This window comes from Polypterus senegalus, chromosome 2 (genome assembly GCF_016835505.1).
Source record: "Polypterus senegalus isolate Bchr_013 chromosome 2, ASM1683550v1, whole genome shotgun sequence".
Classification (NCBI taxonomy): domain Eukaryota; kingdom Metazoa; phylum Chordata; class Cladistia; order Polypteriformes; family Polypteridae; genus Polypterus; species Polypterus senegalus.
The window spans coordinates 27,994,478-28,010,300 of NC_053155.1; the positions used below are offsets into that span (position 1 = coordinate 27,994,478).

At 39.4% G+C, this 15,823-nt stretch overlaps 1 protein-coding gene across 3 annotated transcripts in view; it reads left to right on the forward strand.

Moving 5' to 3' along the window:
* Positions 1-15,823, forward strand: part of LOC120522832 (neural cell adhesion molecule 2-like) — a 1,092,848-nt gene that overhangs the window by 809,580 nt on the left and 267,445 nt on the right. For all 3 annotated transcript variants that reach the window (XM_039743520.1, XM_039743521.1, XM_039743522.1), the window contains exon 12: positions 15,440-15,613. In XM_039743520.1, the coding sequence (XP_039599454.1) occupies positions 15,440-15,613 (174 nt within the window). The remainder of the gene's footprint in view (positions 1-15,439; positions 15,614-15,823) is intronic.

Below are 15,823 nucleotides of genomic sequence, written 5' to 3' on the forward strand. Positions count from 1 at the left end.
TGCACAGCTAGTTTTTCACATTTGATTTAAACTGAATACTGATTAACTAATAATCTTTGTTCGGAAAACACCCCAGTACTCAGATGTTCCTAGGAAATGAAAGACATACCACTGTTATCTTTTTTTATTGAAAGCAGAGTCGATTATTATGCAGGCTGAGAGGGGTTCCCAAACTTTTTCATTTGACTGTAATGGGCTTCAGCAAGGGCCAAACCTGAACAAAAGCAAAAAATATAAAGACCACGAAAATGCCTCCAGTCACCTGATTTATTGTAATCAACATGTCAGCTATTCAGTCATATGCTCACAACTTCGAAAGCACAAGTGTGTATTTTTGGATAAAATACTGTTAAATAAATACTTTTGGAGACTGACAGTAGCACAAAAGGTTTGATTGATGTTTTGAATTGAAGACAGAGCTTTTAACCAATGAATGATGGTGGAGGTGGGTTTTCAATTCAAAAGCTCAAATGGGAGTATATTGTGGATATGTTGGACCCGGACACCGACAGGCTGACACAGAAAGTCTTTCATAACATACGTTTATTACAACCCACACCCCTCCAAGACAACATACAGCGCACAATCACCTAAACACAGTCTCTTAGGACTCCTATCTGCTTCTTCAGCCGTCTCCAACTCCTGACTGGCAAACTCCATCCTTCTCCCACCCAACTCCGGCTCCCTGATTGGAGTGAGGTGGCCCTCTTTAATCAGTCCCTGGATGTGTCGCCGGTGGCCCCTGATTAACATCTGGCACCACTCCCAAGTGTGGCTGAAGTGCTGCATAGTCAAGTCCAGGGGCTATCCAGGTGCCCCCTTGTTTCCCAGGGAAAACACTGCCTTCCATCCAGTATTTCCGTATGTCCAGTATCCTGGGCAAGGTCCCTGGACATCTGTCAATATATATATATATATATATCTATACTAATAAAAGGCAAAGCCCTCACTCACTCACTCACTCACTCATCACTAATTCTAAAACTTCCCGTGTAGGTAGAAGGCTGAAATTTGGCAGGCTTATTCCTTACAGCTTACTTACAAAAGTTGGGCAGGTTTCATTTCGAAATTCTACGCATAAGGGTCATAACTGGAAGCTATTTTTCCCCATATAATGTAATGGAGTCTTGAGTTGAGATGGCGTGGGGGAGTTTCGTGTGACATCATCACGCCTCCTACGTAAGTACGTAGAGAACAAGGAAGAACTCCAAACAGCGATCAGCACAAAACGCCATTTCACAATTGAGAAGGCAGAAAAACATTATGAAGCAAATGATGCATACAAGCATATTCATAAGTACAGCTACTGCGGAAACAAAGCACGGCGTGAACCGTAAGTTTATATTAAATTAAGTTCATAGACAGGCTGCCACTAGCGTTTGTAATTTAGTGCCTGCCCATATAAGGCCGTCCATCAGCGCAATCCAATACAAACACTGCCGGTAAATATTCACGTGTGAAGGACTGTGCTTATGCAGAGGAAGATGAGATGGTCAGGGTGGTGTTTGGCACAAACTCATTGAAACTGCGAGAGAAACTTTTAAGTGCCGGGTCTTAGCTGACATTACACGAGATGGCACCAGTACAGCTGGGAACCTTCGATGCAAGAACACCAAGCGGCTCACGTGAACTGACGCAATGCGCAGACAAAAAGCAACAGTTCCAAAGAGTGCTGAACAAAACCGAATTACACAATTGAGAAGGCAGCAAAAAATATGAAGCGCCTTATACATAGAATCATATTCATAAGTGCAGCTACTGCGGAAACAAAGCACACGGTGGAAAAAGTGAATGTCCTGCTAAAGGAAGACAGTGTAAAAAAACCCGTGCATGCAGTTTGTCACATCACAGATAAAAGGAAGACGAGCTGTTTATTGATGCAGTAAGGAACTAATCGATGAATGAAACCTCTTATCTTTACAACGATTGACAAACACGGAATGTAACTTGAACACATCCTACAAATAGAGCCTGATTGAAAGAAATAATGATAATCAAATCCTTGATGACAGCAACATTCAATAACACTCACAAAACAATTACTGTATATTGACAATCATGTTACGCTATTTTTAAAATGTTCCCTTTTCTTTTCATAACTTCCACTTCTCCACTGCGATACACGGGTATATATATAAATGTATATATATACCCGATCTACAATACATACTTTAGCATAGACAAGCCACACGCTGTGGTGCAATTGTAGAGTCTTAAGCCTCTAACGCCGACATTCGAGGTTCGATTCCCGAGGGGATGTACTGACTATGTATGCGCGCTACCGATTCATTTTACCTTCGATCTCCTTGGTTTGGGACGTATGAAAAATATTAGGTTAACGCAGAATCATGTTACGTTATTTTTAAAATTTTCCCTTTCTTAGCACAAGCACAGCTGAGAAGCTTCATGCATGTACTCCATAACGCGTTAAAAATAACGATTTAATCACACTTTCAATTCCAAGCAAACGGAACTTTTGTCAATGCATGATTTCCTGGTACATCCATTACACTGATGCACACATCACAGCTACAAAAATGTTAGAGTCGGAATAAAGCGCTCCTACGACTGATCATTTCGACTTCCGATGAAGCCTTGATAAAAGCATGGTTTTGTGCACACTGAAAAGCAAGCAAAATTAGATGCATTACAGAAAGCGGACTTTGTGGCTCTTACTGGGGATCATTGGACTTCCGTGACCGTTAGTAATTCTAAATACATCTAATTACAAAATGTTCAATGATCACACTGTTTTAGCCTAATGTACAAAATAATTTTGGCTAATGTTACTCAGAGTTTAAAGAGTAAGCTGGTCAAATTACCTTTTATGTTTCTGACTTATTTTTTAAGAAGAAAAACTGCACTTTATGGTGAAATTTTGGTTATTATTATTTAAAGACAATACTATTCTGAAAATGTACTTAAAGTACTTAAACTACCACTTTATTTTTAAGTCTGCCCAATTTTAACCAGGGATGATATTTTTGTTTCTGTTTTGAATTCAAATGCAGTTTAAAGCTTTTTTTCAGAAATTAAAACAGCTTCAGTTTACAATATTCATGTCCATGTCTATTATTTGATTCTGTCACCCACTAAAACCGTTTTAAATAAAAAAAAAAAACATTTGCGATTTGGGGCAAATTTACGTGTGCGATTACATACGATTAATCAAGATTAATTCTTACACAGCCTCTAATTAATTGGATTAATTTTTTTAATCGAGTCCCACCCCTATAATATATATGTAGATATATATATGTAGATTTGTATATATATGTGTATATACAGTATATATGTAGATATGTATATGTTGTATATACAGTATGTATATATATGTTTATAGATGTGTATATATATATATATTATATATATATTTATATGTATATATATGTTTATATATGTGTCTGTGTGTGTGTGTATATATATATATATATATATATATATATATATATAGATATATATGCCAGCAGCACTCATATCAATGACAAAACAATTACATTAACAATCATCTTACATTATTTTAAAATGTTTGCTTTTCTTTTCATAACTTCTTTAACACACTACTTCTCCATAAGCTGGTATTCTGCTATATATATATATATATATATATATATATATATATATATATATATATAGTATATACACTAGCTGTGTAAGCCTGTGCTGCAAAAAGCCTGGGCTCCTACAAACTATTGAAATCATCAGAAAAAAAATTTAAATGCAGGGTCGTGGATTCGTTTAGCAGATGTGCTTGCCTCTCTTGTCTATTAGCGGCTAAGCGAGTTTGCATTTTGTCTTCCAACTCTTTAACTTGGGGCCGCCTTTCCGGCTCTTTGAGTTTTATGCTGTAGCCTCGCACTTCCGAGCCAGACAGACAAACACACACGCTTCCACACGTAGACATTATTATATAAGATATATAAGATAACTAGAGAGTGCAGCTCAATGCTATGGTGGTTAGATTACAGCACTTGCATTTTTAAAATATAGCTGTGGGCAGCCTTCACAACTGCAACGTTAGGGGCCCTACCCCCTTTGGTTCTGCTTTAAAAGCACAGAACATGCAACATTCTGTACATACAAGAACATAATATAAATATACAAATCAATTTTTAATAATTAAAATATGAACAGAAAAAAAACAAATTACACAAACTAAATTTAAAAGATGAAAAAATGAACACACAAATAGAAAAGATAACTAAGCCAGTCTATAAGACTCTGGCTATTTCCCAGCATATGTCACTTTATCTTGAAATACTCTACTCCTCTGCACTGATTGTTCAAAGGGTTTCATAGTTGGTCAGTGGGAGACTGGGGGTCCAAGTTCATTTGTGAGGTTTACCAAGATCTGTTTTTCAAACGCCAATTACATTTTGACCACATCTGGCTAAAGATCCTTGTTAACATGAGATTTATGCCTTTCATCATACAAGGCCTTTTGTTAGCAGCAGCCTAACCTTAGTTATCAGATCTTTCTATAAGGCACTGTGTTTCCTGACATATAAAGACCAACAGCAGATAAAAGCAATAGCTCTCTTTTTTATTAAGCATATGTGTCATGCTGGCATACAAAGGGCTGGAAAGGAAAAGGTCTGAGCAACACCTCTGGGAATTAGCAGAATAATTTCTGGCTGCCCAACTTTTTATACAATACAATATGTTAGAATCACTGTGCATTTAGGCCACATTTTCATGTTGCTGTCCTCTGCCACTTCGTAAGAAATCCATCTATCCAATCAGTTTCTGTACCCTCATGGCTACAAGGAGTTAAAGTACAAGGTGGCAAACAAGCCAATTGGCAATGTCAGAATCCCATATATCTCCCACTTTTAAAAAGAAGCATCTGGTTCACTAGCCAAACAAGTGAATGAAAAAAATAGTCATTGCAAATTCAACTTTTAAAGCATTTCTTGTGGCTGCATAAGTAAATGAGAACTGCCGGCAAGCAAAGTAACATTGAGATGATAATGTTGTGTAATGGCCAGGGTTTGGGTCTGTAACAAAGCATTTGGCGATTTATCTCCCACCACTCTGTAACCCTGGATTAGCTACTTAACTGACATTTGCTTTATAGCATAAAAATGTCTGCAAACAAATGCACTATGGATTCTTTTTCTAAAACGGTTATCGCCGTGGTCCACAGAGCGCCATGGAATAGCCTGCTAAGAAAGAGTAAGGTTCAAATGTAACAACTCTGTAAACTTTAGTAAAGTTAAAATGTAACTTCTTTGTAAATTGTATTGATCAAGATAAAAAAGAGTGGAATGCTAAACATGTTAAATTGAAACTAGACAAGAAATTTCAAAGGCTCAATGGCCGGGAATGGACTTTAACCAATTAGAATAAAGGAGGAAAAATGTACATTGCTGAGCAGTAGTTGCACGTAAAAAATAAGCAAATCAATGAAGTATTGTGCTACGTGATTAATCCATGCTGCAGTTAGTAAAAATGTTAGCTGTATATCACGTGTTGTGTACGCCTATTCTGATAATCAAGTGGTTATAAATTAGATTTTGTGCCTCGCCCGCCACACAGCTGGCCACAGGGGTGCCCCCTTCTCATGTGAAGAAAGTAAATGTGCGCTGACAAGTTTCCTCCTGCCTGGGTTTTTTTGTCTGTCTGACTTTCTTCCACAGGGGCCGCACGAGCTCAGACTCCTTTTAGGCCATTGTATTCTACCAAATGAGATTTGTGGTGGCAGAGAATTGCACGTGTGCTCCTTTGGTCAAACATGCAAATATGCATTTCATTGTACTTCATACCCAAGACAATAAATCTGAAATTGATCACACCGCATTACGTTTTTGTCCAATGAAAACCTTATTAAAGAGCTTATTAAAGCTTAAAGGTACGGAAGCGTATTAGGGCCACGGTGAAAAAAAAATACGGACACAGCGAAGAAAAAAAAAGTCTAAATGTCGAGATTAAAGTCGACATGCTGACTTTATTCTCGACGTGCTGACTTTATTCTCGACATTTACGTCGAGATTAAAGTCGACGTGCTGACTTTATTCTCGACATTTACGTCGAGATTAAAGTCGACATTTACACTTTATTCTATTGTTTATTTTGTCAGTAGAATGTCGCAAACTAAACTTCATCTTTAAATGAATGTTCAATTTACTAGATTTTCTCAAACCCCTTCATTAATTAATGTAGCACATTAAATGCTTTATATTAAGTGTTCCCCGACCCAGTTGTTAATCTCTATGCGCTTCTTCAACTGACTTCCTCTTGCACTGAGAGGCGCAGACAGCGATCGCCGCACATTGACTTCATGATGTTCCTGCTCTAAGAACATTCAGAATACTAAGAGAAATACTTGATATCTTCTTCACGATGAAATGCAATAAAGCATGTATCAAACATGGGTGGCGGGGGGCATGGTGGCGTGGCTATAGAGCTGCTCCCTTGCATTAAGGGGTTCCCAGTTGTATGTTCTGTGTAGTGAACTTTATGGCAAGTGTGACGAGGCTCCAAAAAACTGGATATATAAATGGGTATCGCACAGGTTTAACTGGAATATCGTGTAAATGTTGGGTTCGTGATGTGGTGGTCGGAGACACGAACGCAGAATTCAATGGATGTTCTTCTGAGCGGGCTTTCTTTATTACATGCGCGCTGTCTCTATCTGACGTACTAAACTTCCAGTTCCAATCCTTGTTTTTTCTTTCTGCACATAACCAATCACCACACGATAAACGTCTTTGTGAAATTAAAACAAGTTATAAACCTAGACCCCAGAGTTTTCAAAACTTAAAATGTACAGAACTTAAAATGTATTAAAGCATATGGGGGCACGGTGGCGTGGTGGTTCACTGCTGCTTCAGCAGCAGCAAGGGGGTCCCGGGTGTTCCCTGCCTTGAGTTTGCATGTTTTTCTGGTGGGTCTACTCGGCGTGTTTCAGTTTCCTTTCAAAGACATGTAGGATGTGGGGTTTTGTTATGTATTATTGACCCTGCTACTTTCTATGTTGCACGTATTCACCCTGCGATGTGTTGGCCTCTCATTCAGGATTTACTCCTGCCTCGCACAGGATGCTTGCTGGGATGGGCGCAACCCTGAATGGATGGCATAATTAAGCATGTATAATGAAGATTTTTTTAATTTCTGAAAACTCCATCCCAGCAAGCACCGTGCCCCCACATGCTTTAATAATTTAAAGTTCTGAAAACTCCGAGGTCTAAGTTTATAACTTGTTTTAATTTCACAAAGACGCGTTTATCTTGTGGTGATTGGTTATGTGCAGAAAGAAAAAGCAAGGATAGAAACTGGAGGTTTAGTACGTCAGATAGAGACAGCACGCATGCAATAAAGAAAGCCCACTCAGAAGAACGTCCATTTAATCCTGTGTTCGTGTCTCCGACCCACCAAGACCAATATTTACACAATATTTAAGTTAAACCTGTGTGATACCCATTCATATATCCAGTTTTTGGGACTTTGTACTACACTGAACATACAACTGGGGACCCCTTAATGCAAGGGAGCAGCTCTATAGCCACGCCACCGCCCCCGCCACCCATGTTTAATACATGCTTTATTGCATTTCATCGTGAAGAAGATATCAAGTATTTCTCTTAGTATTCTGAATGTTCTTAGAGCAGGAACATCATGAAGTCAATGTGCGGCGATCGCTGTCTGCGCCTCACAGTGCAAGAGGAAGTCAGTTGAAGAAGCGCATAGAGATTAACAACTGGGTCGGGGAACACTTAATATAAAGCATTTAATGTGCTACATTAATTAATGAAGGGGTTTGAGAAAATCTAGTAAATTGAACATTCATTTTAAGATGTTTAGTTTGCGACATTCTACTGACAAAATAAACAATAGAATAAAGTGTAAATGTCGACTTTAATCTCGACATAAATGGCGAGAATAAAGTCAACATGTCGACTATAATCTCGATGTAAATGTCGAGAATAAAGTCAGCATGTCGACTTTAATCTCGACATTTAGTCTTTTTTTTTTTCGCTGTGTCCGTATTTTTTTTTTTCACCGTGGCCCTAATACGCTTCCGTATAAAGGTTATCAAACCCTTACTATTTTAAAAAGAGCCGGCGCTTTTGGCCTTCTGCACGTAGTCACCGAGTTCATAATAACAGTCAGCATTGCCTGCTTTCTGAGGAGTATGCACATAAGATAAGAAAAAAATAAATAAAAGACAGAGAAGGTAATAAGAAACACCGAGTATGTGATTTAGCAAAGCTGCAAGGAAACAAAATGAATGACCACAAGCTAATTAGCACATTTTTTGGAGCACAAATTGAGTCGATCTCATTGAGAATACAATAGAAAGACAGAGGACGTGTTTAGAAGCAATTAGTATGTTTTACCTCTCAGCAGACATTTATGCAAGTCCATAATGTAATGAGGCAATTTAGTTTTTAGGTTTGGATGATAAAACAGAGTTGTGATTCCTAGCAAGTTTAAATCCATTTTGAAAGATTTGTATTTATCTGTATAACATTAACAGTCCCGAGCTTCTGGTGTCGTCTTCTGCTGCAGTGATTCGTGCAGCACTCTCTGTGTATTCTCCTCCCTCCTGCCCTCTGCTCGGGTACCTGCAGTCTATAGAATTTGAGATGGTCAGTATGGAAGCCCATCCAGCAGCACCCCCCCCCCATGAACCATTTCTCTGATGGTAGATATTATGAACTGTGACCAGTAGGGGGCATTGTAGCCCCCCCAACCTGCACAAGTCCCAGGTTCGGAAGAGTGATTTATTTGGATAAGTGATTTATTATCAATTACTTTACCAAAGGCTTTCCTACTGCAGACCAACACAAATCCACACTCTTCTCTCTCTTCCTCTGCTCCACACCTCCAGGCCAGCTTTGTTCTCCTTCCACCCGACTCCAACTCGCCCAGATATGGTAGGGCAGATCCTTTTATCTTGGATCCGTCAGTACTATAGGTGCCAGGGTCTGGAGTAGAAAATCATCTTTTACCTGGAAAAACGAAACTACAAATCCCATTGTGCATTGCAAAATGGACGGGGCGTGTGCGAAACTCCGTGCTACTCGCACAGTCTGGAGTAGAAAATCATCTTTTACATGGAAAAACGAAACTACAAATCCCATCGTGCATTGCAAATTGGACGGGGCGTTTGTGAAACTCTGCGCCTGCGTAGCACTCACGGGACGGAAGGACAATCCCGACTGCTTTTATATAGAAGGATAGTAAAGACTGGGAGTGTAAGATCTGAATGGAAATGATGTACACACTCCATACTGGAGGAGGTGCCTGATACAATCTATAATACAATACCATTTCTTTTTAAATATCCCAAAAATACACAATGGGCTTTAACAGGCCCTGACTTTTGACAGCCCCCAAGTCTTGACTCTCTAAGAAGACAAGGAAAAACTCCCCCAAAAAAATGGAAGAAACCTTGGGAAAGGAAACTCAAAGGGAGTCCCCTTTCCAGGTAGGTTTGGCGTGCAGTGGGTGTCAAAAAGAAGGGGGGTCAATACAATACAACGCATGGGACAGGACACAAGTAATCCTCAGTACAGTATAAAAATAAAACTATTACAAGTACGGAGCAGAATTCAACACTATATGAAACCACATGACACGATTTGGATTTGTTCAGAGTCCTGGAGACCTCGGCCATCAAGCTGTCTCCCCGTATTGGCTATTCCACAGCTGAGTCAGCCAATCTGGTGAAAGGACCCCTCTACCTGACGATTCCTGCAATCCTCCATCAGATATGTGCATTATCCATACATCATTTACTTTCCCATCAAACCTTGAAGTCTGTCCCATCATGCACTGGGCACAAGGCAGCCTTTTAGAGGGTGAACAACCACCTCAGGCTCAACAAACACACATCAGGGGCCAGTTTTGCATTGCCAGTCTACCAAACCAGTGTGTCTTTGGACCAAGGGAGGAAACCTGAGTGAACTGAGGAAGACAATAAACAGTAGGTACACCTAATGAAGAGCAACACCAAATCTCCAACAAAACAATCGAACAAAGAACAGTGCAAAACATTCTGAAAAGTACTAATCTAAAGTAAAATGTCAGCAAAATAAAAAATAAATAAATAAATCAGAAGTAGATGAGCCAAAGAAGATGAGCCTTGAGCACTACTGCCTCAACACTAGCCTGAGGCCTGCTGGGTCATTTATAGAGACCACTGCACGCCATCACATCAGCAGGCTTCACCCCCTTGGGCTAAACATACTAAATTGAAATGAAAGGAAGACAAAAGGAAAATTACAAAATGGTAGAACACTTTTAAAATATAAAAAGAAAGAAATGAACAAAACATATTTAGCCACAAATATAATAAAGTAGCTCACGCAGAATGAGGAAGCCCTGGCCTTTTCTCCAATGCAGTCAAATGACTTCAGTGACATGTAACATGAAACAGAAGCATTAAAGGAAGCATACAGATTACATTTCAGCTAAAACTCCAAAATCAATTTTAGTTTTAAAATAAAAATCTTTTTTGGCGACTCCTAATAATTGCACCAATATGACACCTTAGATCTCTTCAGAGTTTTAATCTAAAAAAGAGAAAAATTGGAATATTAATGAGTTGAACACAATAGGACAATTGACCTTGGCATCACCTCAGTTACTATTTAAAAGCCCTCGAATGTTAATATCCTCGTTGGATGATAAAGTCAAGAACGGGTCAAGGGCTTTGCTGAAAAATAAATGCTGTTTGTTTTTTTTGGGGGGATAGAAACTGGAAGCGATTTCCGCTTTAACTTTATGCTAATTCTAGTGCACATTCTCCCTCAATTAATGCACACTTTTACATCCAATTTTGCATTTTCATGGGTGAGTAATGGAGTGGTAAGTGGGAGATCAATGGCTCGGTAAGATGTACTAGAATGTGTATACCTTATGTGTAATCATTTTAATTATTATTAAACCAACGCAGTGTCTTATGCAATACATCAAAACCTGGAAGAGGTTTTATGTAAAAGATACAGCAAGTATGTAGTAATAGAAGACTTGGGATTTTAAAACAATTCCAGATGTCACCAAAGGGTTACAAATTAAAAGCAAGCATAGAGTGGAATTAAGAAAGGATTCAGACCCCTTCGCTTTCTTCACACTTTATTGCGTTGTATTTGCTATATTAGCACTTCAATCAAAACATATTTTCAGAAGGGTTGGTAATTTATTAAAAATCAAAAACTGAAATCTCTCATTAATATGAGTATTTCCATCCTTAATTTGGCACTATAGCTTTGAGTCTTCTTGAGTAAGTCTCTACACGCTTTGCACACCTGGTTATGGCCATTTTATCCTGATGTTCTGGGCAGATCCTCTCAAGATCTGATAGATTCAATGGGATGAATCTGTAAACTGCCAGCTTCAGGTCCCCCAACAGATGTTCCATGAGGTGTGAATCTGGCCTTTGGCGGGGCCAATCAGAGTCCTGTCCTGAAGTCACTCCAGCGTTGTCTTGGCTCTGTGCTTCAGGTCATTGTCAGACTGACAGGTGAATTGTCATCCCTGTCTGAGGTTGTGTTTGCGCTGGAGTAGGTTTTCTTCATTTGGCTACATTCATTATTCCTTCAGTTCTATTCTCTCCGGTCTATCTATCCCTGTTACTCAGAAGCTCCCCCATGCCTGCCTCACCTTTGGGTTGGTATGAGGTAGTTGGTGAGCAGTGCCTGGATCTATCTATCTATCTATCTATCTATCTATCTATCTATCTATCTATCTATCTATCTATCTATCTATCTATCTATCTATCTATCTATCTATCTATCTATCTATCATTTAGCACCTTTCCTATCTATCTATCTATCTATCTATCTATCTATCTATCTATCTATCTATCTATCTATCATTTAGCACCTTTCCTATCTATCTGTTTATCAGTTATATAGTGCCTTATCTATCTATCTAACTATCTATCTATCTATTATATAGTGCCTTTCATTTCTATCTACAGTTGTGCTTGAAAGTTTGTGAACCCTTTAGAATTTTCTATATTTCTGCATAAATATGACCTAAAACATCATCAGATTTTCACTCAAGTCCTAAGAGTAGATAAAGAGAAACCAGTTAAACAAATGAGACAAAAATATTATACTTGGTCATTTATTTTTTGAGGAAAATGATCGAATATTACATATTTGTGAGTGGCAAAAGTATGTGAAGCTCTAGGATGATCAGTTAGTTTGAAGGTGAAATTCGAGTCCGATATTTTCAATCAATGGGATGACAATCGGGGTGAGTGGGCACCCTGTGTTATTTAAAGAATGGGGATCTATCAAAGTCTGCTCTTCACAACACATGTTTGTGGAAGTGTATCATGGCACGAACAAAAGAGATTTCTGAGGACCTCAAGAAAAGAGTTGTTGATGCTCATCAGGCTGGAAAAGGTTACAAAACCATCTCTAAAGAGTTTGGACTCCACCAATCCACAGTCAGACAGATTGTGTACAAATGGAGGAAATTCAAGACCATTGTTACCCTCCCCAGGAGTGGTCGACCAACAAAGATCACTCCAAGAGCAAGGCGTGTAATAGTCGGCGAGGTCACAAAGGACCACAGGGTAACTTCTAAGCAACTGAAGGCCTCTCTCACATTGGCTAATGTTCATGTTCATGAGTCCACCATCAGGAGAACACTGAACAACAATGGTGTGCATGGCAGGGTTGCAAGGAGAAAGCCACTGCTCTCCAAAAAAACATTGCTGCTCGTCTGCAGTTTGCTAAAGATCACGTGGACAAACCAGAAGGCTATTGGAAGAATGTTTTGTGGACAGATGAGACCAAAATAGAACTTTTTGGTTTAAATGAAAAGCGCTATGTTTGGAGAAAGGAAAACACTGCATTCCAGCATAAGAATCTGTGAAACATGGTGGTGGTAGTATCATGGTTTGGGCCTGTTTTGCTGCATCTGGGCCAGGACGGCTTGTCTTCATTGATGGAACAATGAATTCTGAATTATATCCGAGAATTCTAAAGGAAATGAATCTGTCCATGAACTGAGTCTCAAGAGAAGGTGGGTCATGCAGCAAGACAACGACACTAAGCACACAAGTCGTTCTACCAAAGAATGGTTAAAGAAGAATAAAGTTAATGTTTAGGAATGGCCAAGTCAAAGTCCCAACCTTAATGCAATTAAAACGTTGTGGAAGGACCTGAAGAGAGCAGTTCATGTGAGGAAACCCACCAACATCCCAGAGTTGAAGCTGTTCTGTACGGAGGAATGGGCTAAAATTCCTCCAAGCCAGTGTGCAGGAATGATCAAAAGTTACCGGAAACGTTTAGTTGCAGTTATTGGGGGGGTCACACCAGATAATGAAAGCAAAGGTTCACATACTTTTGCCACTCACAAATATGTAATATTTGATCATTTCCGTTAATAAATAAATGACCAAGTATAATATTTTTGTCTCATTTGTTTAACTGGTTTCTCTTTATCTACTCTTAGGACTTGAGTGAAAATCTGATGATGTTTTAGGTCATATTTATGCAGAAATATAGAAAATTCTAAAGGGTTCACAAACTTTCAAGCACAACTATATCTATCTGTTATATAGTTTGTTTCATTTCTATCTATCTATCTAAGCAGATTTTTATACAGTATATACCCACTCACCTAAAGGATTATTAGGAACACCATACTAATACGGTGTTTGACCCCCTTTCGCCTTCAGAACTGCCTTAATTCTACGTGGCATTGATTCAACAAGGTGCTGAAAGCATTCTTTAGAAATGTTGGCCCATATTGATAGGATAGCATCTTGCAGTTGATGGAGATTTGTGGGATGCACATCCAGGGCACAAAGCTCCCGTTCCACCACATCTCAAAGATGCTCAATTGGGTTGAGATCTGGTGACTGTGGGGGCCATTTTAGTACAGTGAACTCATTGTCATGTTCAAGAAACCAATTTGAAATGATTCGAGCTTTGTGACATGGTGCATTATCCTGCTAGAAGTAGCCATCAGAGGATGGGTACATGGTGGTCATGAAGGGATGGACATGGTCAGAAGCAATGCTCAGGTAGCCCGTGGCATTTAAACGATGCCCAATTGGCACTAAGGGGCCTAAAGTGTGCCAAGAAAACATCCCCCACACCATTACACCACCACCACCAGCCTGCACAGTGGTAACAAGGCATGATGGATCCATGTTCTCATTCTGTTTACGCCAAATTCTGACTCTACCATTTGAATGTCTCAACAGAAATCGAGACTCATCAGACCAGGCAACATTTTTCCAGTCCTTAACTGTCCAATTTTAGTGAGCTCGTGCAAATTGTAGCCTCTTTTTCCTATTTGTAGTGGAGATGAGTGGTACCCGGTGAGGTCTTCTGCTGTTGTAGCCCATCCGCCTCAAGGTTGTGCGTGTTGTGGCTTCACAAATGCTTTGCTGCATACCTCGGTTGTAACGAGTGGTAATTTCAGTCAAAGTTGCTCTTCTATCAGCTTGAATCAGTCGGCCCATTCTCCTCTGACCTCTAGCATCAACAAGGCATTTTCTTCCACAGGACTGCCACATACTGGATGTTTTTCCCTTTTCACACCATTCTTTGTAAACCCTAGAAATGGTTGTGCGTGAAAATCCCAGTAACTGAGCAGATTGTGAAATACTCAGACCGGCCTGTCTGGCACCAACAACCATGCCACGCTCAAAATTGCTTAAATCACCTTTCTTTCCCATTCTGACATTCAATTTGGAGTTCAGGAGAATGTCTTGACCAGGACCACACCCCTAAATGCATTGAAGCAACTGCCATGTGATTGGTTGATTAGATAATTGCATTAATGAGACATTGAACAGGTGTTCCTAATAATCCTTTAGGTGAGTGTGTATATATATATAATAAAAGTAAAATATCTTTTTAGGATTTGATATTATGAAATTTATTATGCAATTTGGTCTTTTTTGAACAAAAATGGCTGCCATGGTTTGAAGCCAGGGAACCCTTGTGTTTTCTTTTTTCATTTAAAATAATGCGTTAACATTACACAGATTCAGCTTCCGGAGGTTTTTTTTTTTTTAGAATAGATTAGCTTCACAAGGTGAGGAAAGCCTTTTATAGTGCTAGATTAATTGTATACGGTACACTGAATTATTTTGTAATTAACTGCATGGGATGAACTTTGAACGTTTGACTCATTCATTTTCCAGCCCTGTGTGTTTCAAGAGAGAGTCAAAGGGTGCTGGCGCCTGTCTTGGTAGCATCTGTCACAAGTTGGGAATAACTTGTATACCATTCTGTCACAGGAAAGATGACAATAGTTATTCCTCCTTAAAAAGAAACACCAAATGGTATACATTTTTACACCCAAACGCTCCTGGACATACCTGAAAGGAAACATAAATCATAAAGCACCTGTAGGCTAATGCAGTGTCACCAAAGAGAGCCGCGTTCTGTGCACATAATTGTTTGTTCACTTCTTCTGTCTTTCTGTCTCCTAATCCTGTTTTTTGGTTTTCTTTCAGATGTGCCCTCCAACCCCTACGCTGTAAGGTTAAGCTCAGTACTGCAGACGGTAGCAGTGGTCTCCTTCACCAAACCTGACTCACACGGCGGGGTCCCAATCAGTCACTACCAGGTTGATTTCAAGGAGAGCACTGTGGACGACTGGAAAGCTGTGCGCTCCCATGGCATTCAAAGTAAGTGTCCTGATTAATGACTTTGAGCAGCGGGTTAATAAATGGTAATGTGTCTTACTATATGAACATTTGATGCTTCATGTCGCTTTACACGTTATTTAGGGCGTTGAACAGCCCCAGATCTCATCATGGTGACTCTCTCGACTGTAGCGTCCTCCTGTTGTGCACTTGAATTATATCCCACTGGCTCCTTTAGTGAAACGACTTGTT